Source organism: Camelus bactrianus, chromosome 1, assembly GCF_048773025.1.
Source record: "Camelus bactrianus isolate YW-2024 breed Bactrian camel chromosome 1, ASM4877302v1, whole genome shotgun sequence".
NCBI lineage: Eukaryota > Metazoa > Chordata > Mammalia > Artiodactyla > Camelidae > Camelus > Camelus bactrianus.
The window spans coordinates 57,206,101-57,218,385 of NC_133539.1; the positions used below are offsets into that span (position 1 = coordinate 57,206,101).

At 32.3% G+C, this 12,285-nt stretch overlaps 1 protein-coding gene across 3 annotated transcripts in view; it reads left to right on the forward strand.

Moving 5' to 3' along the window:
* STXBP5L (syntaxin binding protein 5L) overlaps positions 1-12,285 on the forward strand; it is a 290,135-nt gene that overhangs the window by 212,688 nt on the left and 65,162 nt on the right. The window contains exon 20 of one of the 3 annotated variants that reach the window (XM_074364363.1): positions 1,035-1,106. The exons of the other annotated variants lie outside the window; for them this stretch is intronic. Within the exon in view, the coding sequence (XP_074220464.1) occupies positions 1,035-1,106 (72 nt within the window). The remainder of the gene's footprint in view (positions 1-1,034; positions 1,107-12,285) is intronic. 3 annotated transcript variants of the gene reach the window in all.

A 12,285-nucleotide genomic window follows, 5' to 3' on the forward strand; every position in this document is an offset into this window, starting at 1 on the left:
AAAGTAAAAAGACTACATTATGGTAGGTGTTATTTCTTAAGTAACAAGTGTGTCAAATTGAAAATGTAATAATGAAGGAAGTTTCAGAATACTGAAATTCTCCCTCTTCGTTAATCTTTCTTTTGTAAACCTCAACCCTTTCCAGATTTCTAGTTTAGACCCTTTTCCAAAGCATGACATTTCTCCTTCAGAACCTGGAGTTTCTTAGGTTTTTGTTAGGGATCTCAACTTTTAGCAATATTTTAGAATGCTAGAAATGTTAAAAATTATACAGGTTCTGCTTCTGCCACTTCTGGCTTTTGAAAGAAAGGCAGAATAAGAGAAGATTGATCTTTGAAAGTTTGTCGACTCTCAGTAGGAAGATGTCAGGGGATAGTAGGCACTGTTTGCATGCTGAAAACACCAATTCGATCAGAAAAGCTGTAGATCTATGACAGCATCTGTTATCTGCTAGATATACACCATAGGGTGACAAAATATGTTGTGACAGAGGTAATACAACTGTTATTTAATTTAAACTTATTGAGCCTCAAAAATTATGATTAGAGTTCAGATTTTTATGACTTTAAATATAAGCAGAGTTTACTCATTGTATATACTAAAATTAGGGAAAATTGATGATTTTGTACTTTGTTATACAAATAAAATATTAAAGACAAAAATCCCTAAGCTTTCTTTTTAATATCAAAGACTAAAGACAACCATTTTTATATTTATGAGGTAGCATAAATATTATTTGTAAGCCAAATAAGTTTACTATGTAAAAAGCATATAAGAAGATATGCTATTTTTATAAGATATTTGATGATTGAATAAAATTATTATAGCATTCTCATCATTCATCTATCACCTCTTACTTTCTAACTGATTTATTTTTTAATATTTCCTCTCTAATTTGATTACCTAAACTTGCTGCAATTTCTTCATCTTGGCTGTTCTAGATTCTGGTATGATATCACTTCCTTTCACTTTAGACTATTTTTCTCTCTTTCTTCTGCCTGCTGCTGATGCTGGTGCTCTGGCATGTTCCAAAGACAACTTTTGCATGCGTGGCCTGTCTAACTTTTATCCTGATTTAACGAAACGGATCCGTACTTCTTATCAGAGTAAGTTCTATAAAGGCTAGGCAAATAGCTTTTTTAAGTCATAATGCTTGAGTTAAATCCACACATCTGTGCTCAGTAATGTGTTTTTAAAAACACATTCAGCTTGCATGCAATTTTTTATTTTGTTATGGAAATGCAACCTGATAATTTTAATAAAAATTATACAAATATTTCAAATAGTTATTGTCATATACCCATTAATCATATTCATTGTTTCAGTGTTTATTTCAAACCATGCCCCGTTAGTCCAAGAGTCATTGTCTTTTGTTCTGAGGAGGAAGAGCCATGGTGTCCTTGTAAATAATAAACCTGGTATTCTAGTATCAATAATAATTGAATGCTTTCTCATTTTGGAAACCTTGTGCCATTCTATAAAATCATTCTGTAAATTATTCTAGCTCTTTCTAATTTCTGATGCTTTTTATTAAAATAGAATATACATATACATTTCTTTAGTGATTTTAGGAACACTGTAAAATTGGGAATTAAGGTCACAAATATCCAGTAATATTAACATTTATCATAGTATCAAATGGTTCAGAAAGAGTGGGAAGAGCATGATTGGAGGTGTAGTGATACTAGTGTTGTGTATATGTTAATGTTTAAAAAGGCTGCTTAACAATACAGGTAATATGACCTATTGTATAAAATATATGTACACACACATGTTTGTATTCTGAATTTCTTCAGATTTCACCTCACCAGCTTGTAGGTACTTAATGGAATCCCATCACTTGTAAAAACCTATAACTTTGTGTTCCATTAGCTAAAAGAAGTCAATCCCTCTGAAATCCTTAAAAATTTTCTTGGAGTGCCCAGAGAGTGACTTACTTTTGCTCTTAAGTATTCTCTAGTTTTCTATTCCAGCAGAGCACTTCCCACTGCCTCTTCTCCTGGTGCCTTATGATAGAACGCTGATATCCTTGTTGGCTTCTGCTATTACTAAAACAGAAACTTATTAGATATTATGATAATGTTTCTTGACCCCTGGAAATTATATGAAATTTTAGTTTCTATAAATAAAATTCCCATAAAAGTTTTATTGGAACACAGCCACACTCATTCATCTACATATTGTCTATGGCTGTTTCCAGACTACAATGGCAGAGTTGAGTAGTTGCAATGAAACCACATGGCCCATGAGGCCTAAATATTTACTATCTTGCTCTTCACATAAAGGGTTTCAGTCTAAACCTTTTCTAGAAGTAGGCTCCAGTTGTTTAACACACATACTCAGACTTCTGAATCCTAGTTGAATCTTCTGAAGGTGGAATCCCCCATTTGTGTGTGTGTGTATCCACTTGTACAGATAGGAAAAGTTTCTGGAACATAAGATTGTAGATTTTATAAATTTCTTCTAGTTTTAATATACTTGATATTTCTATAATAAATATTTAACATTTTTATAGTAAAAAGAGGAATTGGATTCTGAGGATAAGAAGCAGAAGCAGGCACTTAGTTAATACGAATTCTACAATATCAACCATGATGTAAAGGTTAAAGAAGTTCTGAGACATGCTCATTAACCTCTGATTACTTCAATAATCTTATATTGCCTTCAGAATAAAAAAGCCAAGATTTTAAATCTTCATTCAAGGTATTCTAAAATATAATTCTTTTCTACATCTTCAAATGAATTTTCTACTCCTATAAACATACTCCTCTTAAACCACATGTATCTTAGTACTCTTATAATTTACTCTCCTTAGATTTCAGTCCCTATGGTAAACCTTTCTTGCTGCCATCAGAGCCCTTTGTGCCAGTTCCTTAATTTAACTGTCTACAGTGCCAACAGTGTACAGACTTGTACACAGTGGTGTCTGAACCATTTAGTTGATACTTAGCCTAGATTCATTTGTATGTTTACATATTTTATGCATATGCACTACCTTTATAAATGCATTCTAGGAACCTAAAGACCATATCTGAAATTCTTATTGTCATCTACACTGAGCCCAAGTATAAGCTCAGCAAGTCAATGATGATGGTTGTCGGTTAATGCATGACAGCAGATTCTTTTTGCTCACATGAACAGCCAGGAGACTTCTCAAATTTGACAAATGGGAGCAGAAATAACTTCTGTAGTTACTGGGTTCACTCATATTTTGCAAAAGAAATTAGTCTCTTCTAAACAAAGAATTGAAGCATCAAAACAGAAGTAAAATAAAGTCCTTAAAAGGCCATAGAGAGATGCTCCATGTCTCCCATTAGTGAGCTACCTGGGAGCTCAGACAAGCCCTGGGATTTGAAATCAGTTCTTTAAAGCCTTCTTTTGATAACCAATATTGTATATTTTAATAAGGGACTGACTCTTCAATGATTTGAAGGTATAGTCTGGAATTTGCTTTTAAAAATAAATTTTATGAAAATATAGCTTTAAGTTTAACTATTGGATCAATTAACTTTGTTACATTTCTGCAGATTCATTTTGTTAAGATTGTACGGCCTTTTTATTAATTGTTTCCTAGCTTTCAGAAAAGCATATATGCATTGTCCCTATTTGGGGAAACTTAACCCACTTCCAGTGAGTGTCTGTTTCTATTCTGGGATTGTGCTCAGCAATCTGACTCAGTGTTACATTATTTAATGGTTATTATAACTCTTTGAGCCAGATAGATATTTATTAGTAGATTCCCCTATAGATGAGAAAATTGAAGTTGAAAGAGATTAAATTAGTTTCTCAAAGTCACATAGATTAAGTAGGAAACAAAATTAGGCCTATCTGATACAAAAGTGACTTCACATGCTTTCCACTATATTATCCTGTGTCTCTAAGTGTCTCAGTATCAGGTGTGTTGGAAACCAATTCTATTATTCTATAATAATAAACCACTTTTTTTTTTTTTTTTACAATTTAAGTCATCAATGAGAATATATTCAAAAATGAAACAATTTAAAATTGATTTTACAATTGAGATTGAATAAGTTGTTCTCTGAAATCCATTTTTATATTCTTTATATCAGTTTTGCTCTCTAAGTGTTATCACAGTCTATTTTGAACCTTACACTTTTTATTTCTGAAAATGGAATTTCAATATATCATTTAATTTCTCAAAACTCAGTAAGAAAACAAACAACCCAGTAAAAATAGGGGCCAAAGAAGATACAGTGATAAAAATAAGCATATGAAAAGACACAACAACATTCATTATTAAGAAACTCAAAACTACAATGAGATTGTAGAATAGATAAACAAGATTATACTGTATAGCACAGGGAAATATATACAAGATCTTATGGTAGCTCATGGAGAAAAAAATGTGACAATGAATATATATATATTCATGTATAACTGAAAAATTGTGTTCTACACTGGAATTTGATACAACATTGTAAAATGATTATAAATCAATAAATGTTAAAAAAAAAAAACTACAATGAGATATCATGATATATCTATTATAGTGGCTACAATTAAAACGACTGATGATAGCCAGTATTGGCAAGAATGTAGAAGTAGGGGGAAGGGTACAGTTCAAGTGGTAGAGCACATGCTCAGCACCCAAGAGGTCAGGAGTTCAATCCCCAGTACCTCCTCCAAGTGAAAATCAATGAAGAAGCCTAATTACCTCCCCCTCATAAAGAATGTAGAGGAAGTAGAACCGCTCCCATCCTACTAGTGGGAGTGTCTGTATAACCCCTTTAGCCGGTTCTTAAAAATTTTAAACTTACTCTTATAATATGATCTAACCATTTTACATCTAGTTATTTACCTTAGATAAATGAAAGCATATATCCATGCAAAGACATTCATAGCAACCAAAAATGCAAAACATTTGTAGTAGTCAAAAACAAACAACTGAAGTCTCTATAGAAAGGTAAATGATTAAATGAATCTGTTATATGCATTCAATGGTTTACTGCCCAGCAATTAAAATGGAGTGCACTATTGATATGTGCTACACTATGGATAAATATCAAAATAATTACACTGAGTAAAAGAAACCAGACAAAAAAGGGCACATACTGTATGATTTCACTTATTTCATTTATACAAAATTCTATGAAATGAAAACTGCTTCAGAGTGACAGAAAGCAGATCCTTGGTTGCCTGGGGTTGGGAAGAAGGGTTACAAAAGGACACAAAGAAATTCTGGCATGATGGATACATTTATCTTGATTATTAGAGATGGTTTCACAGGTGTATACTTATGTCAAAATTTACCTAAATACTTTATAAATATGTCAAACTTCCAAGAGCTATTTTTTAAAAGAAATAGCCACATGAAGAGCAGGGAGCAGTGTATTCCAGGCAAAGTGAACAGTTTCTAATAAGGTCCTAAGGTGGTAAAGGACTTTAACAATCTTCTAGAAATAGAAAGAATGCCAAGGAGGCTGGGGGTATAGTGATTAAGAGGGAAAGTAGGTTGATTTTGATGTTTAGATGAGCAGGGTCAAGATCATACAAGCTTCTGAAGCAATTATAAGAAATTCAGTTTTATTTTGAGCAAGAGAATGATATGCTTTGATTTATGTCTTAAAATTGTTATCCACACTGCTGAATGAAGAAAATATTGTGTGGCCAAAGCAGAGTGAAGGCTAGTATAACAGTTAGGAGACCAGTATTGTACTCCAGCCAAGAAATGAAGGTAGCTTTGACTAGGGTGATAGCAATGTTGTTGGAGAAAAAACGATAGGTCCCCAAATCATTAACACTTAACAGAGCTACTAATTATAATTCAATTTGGGAGACCAGAAAATGCAATCAAGATGATTTCCAGATTTGGGCTTGAGCCACTATGTCATGATATTATTTACAAAGATGAAGAATCTAGGGTTGGGACAGTAGGGAATAGGGAGTTACATATTAAATTTTGGTGTGTCTGTCATTTATCCAAGTGAAGATGTCAAGTGGACATAAACAAATCTGAATATCAGGGCTGTAATTTAGTATATAATGGCATGAGAAAAAAGTTATGTAGGGGTGAAATGGGGACACAGGAAGGGAAAATGATGGGAAGAGGGGGATTGTGGATAGAGACAATAGGAATTTCAACATTTAATTTCCAGAGGAAGAGGAGTAGCTGGCAGAGAGAACTTGCCAGAGAGAAGAGAAGAAATGAGGAGACTGTTGCAGAAGCCAAAATAAAAGGGAGTGTTTCCAGAAGTGGTCAGCCACATCAAATGCTACAGATAGGACAAGTAGGGTAAGCTCAGAAAAGTGACATGGGTATTGTGCTGTGAAGGTTTTTAATGACCCTTTAAAAAGTAGTTTTGGAAAAGTATTGTGATAGAAGCTAACTCAGCACAAGTAAACTCTTTCAAGATGTTTAGTTATGAAGGGGTGTATAAAGCAACAATTGTCAAAGCTAAAGAATGAAATAGACAAATCTATAAATCTATAATCATAGCTGCGGACTCATCACTTCTCAGTAACTGAAAGAACAAATAGACAAAAATTGGTAAGCCTACAAAAAATGTAAGCAACTCTCTTAACCAAATTGACTTGACATAAATAGACACCTACATCATACAAATGAAGAATTTTTTTTCAAGTAGACATGGAACATTCACAAATATAGACTGAATCATGAAACGAGTTATAATGAATTATAAAGGACTGAAATCAAGTAGAATATGTTCCCTGATCATAAAAGAAATTAAATTAGAAATCAATAACCAAAATACATCTTAAAATCCCCAAATATTTGAAATTTAAGAATAGCTCATGGCTTCACAAGGAAATCACAGCGAATGTTACAAATATTTTTTAACTTGGTAAAAGTATGAACACAAAATATCAAAATTTGTGAAGTGTTGCTAAAGGAGTGCCTAAAGGAAAATTTAGAACATTAGATGCTTATATTGGGAAAAAAGAAAGCTCTAAAATCAATAATCTAAACTTCTTTGTTAAAACACTATTAAAAAAAAAAAAAGCATAACCCGCAATAAATAGAAAGGAAATTAAGATCAGAAATCAGTGAAAATGTGGTCAAACAATAGAGTAGCTCAATAAAATCACAAGATAATTCTTTCAAAAAATTACTAAGATCTATAAAACCCTAGTAAGACTGATCAAGAAAGAAGAAAAAACATACATAACCAATACCAGGAATAAAAAATGGAGCATCACTATGAATTCTACAGATAAAGTAAGATTATAAACAGCTATATTTCAGTATAAATTGACAATAAAGATGAAATTAAGATTTTTTGACAGAAAAAATTACAAAAACTGACAAACATTGGAAAATATAAATATACTCCTATCTGTAAAAAAATTTTCTATTCGAAATTAAATATCCACAGCAAAGAAAATGCAGGCCTCAAATGTCTTTACTGATTTATTCTATCAAACATTAAAGGAAGAAATAACACTAATCTTATGCAAACAGTTCCAGGGATAGAAAAAAGGGAGGACTCTTCCCAAATGGTTTGAGTCCAGCACAATGTTGCAAAACAAAATCTGATAAATACAGTAACTTAAGGAAAGGTGCAAGCCAGTCTCACTCATGAGCATAGACACAAAAATTATAAATATTACCAAATGGAAGACAGATACACATAAGAAAGATAAAATATCATAACCAAGGTGGATTTATTCCAGGAATATAAGTTTTATATTTGAAAAATCAGTGCAAAACACCTGATTAACATAATAAAGGAGAAAATATAATCATCTCAGTACATGCAAAAAATTGTCATAATTTGACATTTATATAAACATTCTTAGAAAACCAGGAATAGAACATGTCCTCTACTGAATAAAGCTCATCTATGAAAAACCTACAAATACTTAATTATGAAATAATATTGAAATATTGAATGTTTTTCCACTAAAATTGGTAACAAGGGAATTATGTCCACTCTCATCTTTGTCCAACCCTGTATTTGATGACTGAAGTAAGGACAAAAGCAAGGTAAAAAATAACTTGAGTAAAGATTAGAAAGAAAATATTAAAACTTTATTCACCAGTGATATTATGATATATGTAGGAAACCCAAAGGAATCTACAGAAAAGCTACAAAAACAATATATGAACTTCACAACGATGATGAATACAAGTCAGTATACAAAAACCAATTCTATTTCTACATAATAGCACCAAACATTTGAGAAATGTATTTATTTTTTAAAATACCATGTACAGGATAGACTTTCAGGTAGCAACCTAGGAAGCACCATGGACAATCTCCAGAGAGAAAGCAGTAACTGGTAAAAACTATTTTTAAAAAAACCAATCGCTTAAACTCTCTAGAAATTGTCCTAAGAGGACACAGAAAATGAAGAAACATTTATTCAATAAAATCCACTAAAACTTAGTAAAAAGTGAGAGTCTGTGGACCTGAGCCACAACTTGTACTATACTTTTCCTGCCTTCAGGTTGCCAGCATTTCTTGTCCCCTCCAACCCCAAGATGGAAAGTCCAAATTCCAGGGGAGTGTGGCCAAGAGGTCAGAGGCTCCCTTCCCCTTCCAATTCCCTACTAATAGGACAGAAGTTCTACTCCAGTTATTCCAAGTAAAAAACGATGAGGCCCTGAGTGTTCTCACCCCAGCTTGCTCATAGGTCAGAGGTTTCATGCCAAGAAAAAGTTAAGCTAAGGAGATCAGAGGTAACCACCCCCTGCCCACGTCCAACTAGTGACTCAGAAGATTTGCCCAGAGGAAGAGACACTGTAAGAACAGTGAACTCTGAAGCTCTTCCCAAAGGAACTAGCTTTATTTATTTGGGAAGTTCAAGCCTAAAAATGCCCTCAAAACCAATGACGTATCTGATAGAAATCAAATAGGAGGCAGGTACCTCGTCTTAATTAAGAGTAACCAGCTGGACCATAGGTGAGCTGGTTCACTAGGGAGAACCTAGGAAAGAGACTGCTAAGAAGACTTCTCCTGGGATTTGAACAGACCTCAAGATTGGCTTCAAATGTGACCCCTGCCCAAATTTAATGTTGAATAATGTATGTCCTAGGGTATTGTCTAAAACAACAGAGCAATCACCTGGCTGTGACTGTGACATCTAATAGCTGGAAATGATATCAACAGAGGCAGACAACTTGCCAGAGAGATCAGGGAAAGAGACAGTCAAAGAGAGCCCTGCTAAAATCACGGCTATCCCAGGTGACTGTATGTACACTGAAGGCTGCACCCTCTGAGAAGCATCATCAAAGTCTTCACAACGTAAGAAAAATAAACTAAACTAAAATAGTCTCGCCAAGTTACTAAACAATTAAACAAGCAAATAACAACAATAAAAACCAGAGAAGAGGGAGAGAAATCAGTAATCAGTATCCAGAATTGCTATATTACCTAAAATGTCCAGCTAACAAAATATTATGAGACATGCAAAGAAACAGGAAAGTGTGTCTCATTCACAGGAAATAGCAAGGTAACAGACATTGCCTATGAGAGGGCCCAGATGTTGGATTTAACAAAAACCTAATAGTGGCTATTAAAAATATGTTTAAAGAACTAAAAGATGCCAAGCTTAAAGACATAAAGCAAACTATGATGATAATGTCTCATCAAGTATAGAATATCAACAAAGAGATGGAAGTTATGAAAAGGACCATATGGAACTATCTCATACCATACACAAAAATTAACTCAAAATGGACTACAGACTTGAATATAAAACCCAAAACCACAAACTCCTACAAAAAAACATAGGTGGTAAGCTCCATGACATGGGTATTGGCAATGATTTTTTTGGCTTTGACACCAAAGTAAAAGCAGCAAAATAAAAATAAACAGGTGGAACCACATCAAACTAAAAAACTTCTGCACAGCAAAGGAAACCATCAATAAAATGAAAAAGCAATCTACTGAATGGGAGAAAATATTTATAAATATTTTATCTGATAAGGGTTAATATCCAAAATGTATAAAGAACTCATACAACTCAATAGCCAAAAAGAAAAAAAAAAAGAATAAAAATGGGTAGAAGATCTGAATAGATGGGGGAGGAAAAAACACTGTTAGGGTTATTATGTAATTATAATAGAGTAAATGCATATTTCTTATCTTAACTGATTTAAAAAGTAATTTATGAAACAATATGTATGAAATTGTATTGTTAGGTCTATAATATATAGAAATGTAATATGTTTTCCAGTAACAAAACAAAGGAGTTGAGTAGGAGCAAAGTTGTATTTGAGTAAGCATATGACACCAGACGGATCTACCAAAACAAATGAAGAGAGCCAGAAACAGTAAATCAGGTTAATATACAAACTTTATAAATATGTTTGTTCTCCTTTCTTCTTTCAGCTTTTATTAAAAAACATAAAATTATATAAAGCAATAATTATAACAATATAATATTGGTTTTGTAATACATATGGATATAGTATGTATACCAGGAATATATAAAAAGGAAAGAAAAAATGGAGCTATAAAAAAGTAACATTTCTGTATCTCACTGGAATTAAGTTAGTACACATTTGAAGTAGATTCTGATAAAATGTACATGTTAAGTCTCAGAGTAACCACGAAGAGCTCGAAAAACATAGTGAAAAAATGTATTAAAGAAATTAGAGTTAACCAGGGAATATTTACTTAATGATAAACAAAGCAGTATGTAAGAATTCGAGGAATAAGGAAACATGAGACATACAGAAAACCTAAAGTAAAATGACAGATGTAATCCAACTATATCAATAATAACATTAAATGTGGATAGATTAAACATTCCAATCCAAACACAGATTGTTGGACTGGATTTTTAAATAAATCAAGATCCAATTCTGTGCTGTCTGAAGGTAACACAAAAAGATACAAATAGGTTGAAAGTACAAGGATGGAAAAAAGATCATGCAAACAGCAACCGTAAGAAAGCTGAAATAGCTCTACTAACATCAGACAAAATAGATTTTAAAGCAAAAAATTTTGCTAGAATTAAAGAGGGATATTTAAAATGATTAAATGTCAATAAAAATGTTAAAAAAAACATGATTAAATGGTCAATATACCAAGAAGATATAATAATTATAAACATGCACCTAACTAACAACAGAACTACAAAGTACATGAAGCAAAATCTGACAGAATCAAAGGGAGAAATAGACAAAACAATAATCACTGGAAATTGCAATACTCCACTTTCAAATATCGTACAAGAATTAGGCAGAAGGCCAGAAAGGAAATAAAAGACTTGGAAAATGTCATATACAAGACCTCTATACTCAAATCTATAGAAAGAAAATGTTTAAACATTATTTAAATGGAGGAAAATACCATGTTTATGGGTTGGAAGAGTGAATATTTTTAAGATGTTTATTCAACCAAATCTATCTATAGATTTATCACAGTCCAATAACCTACTGTATCTTTTTGTAGAAATTGACAAACGGATTCTAAAATGTACATAGAAAAACAAAGAATCTAGAATAACTGAAACACTTTTGGAAAAAAACAAAGTTGGAGGATTTCACTACCTGATTTCAAGATGTACTATAAACCTGCATTATTTAGATAGTATGGTAGTCAGAAAAACACAAATAGACCAATTATTACAGAATAGATAATCCAGAAGTAGACCCACACATATATGGCCAATTTATTTTTTATTAAGGCTCTAATAAAAATCAATGAAGGGAAATCTTTTTAACAATGATGGAACAACTGGACTAATACATAGAGGGTAAAAATGGACCATAATCCCTACCTGATACCATAATCAAAATTAACTTGAGGTGAATTATAGTCCTGAAAATGAAAGCTAAAAATTAAAAAAGCTTCTTGAAGAAAACCAAGAATGATATCTTTATCACTATGGGGTAGGCAATGATTACTTATACAGAAATAAAAAAAAATTCACAATAAAAGAAAAAACAGATAAATTGTTCTTAAGGTAAATTAATCTTCTGCTCATTAAAAGTCATTTTCATTAAGAAAATATAAAGATAAGATAATTCACATACTGGAAGGAAATATTCACAATAACCTACTTCTGACAAAAAACTCTTCACCAAAATATATAAAGAATTCTATTTAAACTTTGGCACTACTTAGTTCTGAAACCTTAAATAATTTAAACTCTTCAAACTGACAATTTCTTATTTATAAAACATAGGGTTAGGCTAGGCTGTCACAATGGATCTTTTCCAAAATTCTGATTTTTTTGAACCTACAGGTTTATTGGTACAAATTATATAGAGGACGGGGTGGTGGAAAGGAATATAAATAAAGACAGTTTTGGTAATTGACAATAGCTCTTAAGTACTCCTGGGTATGGGGA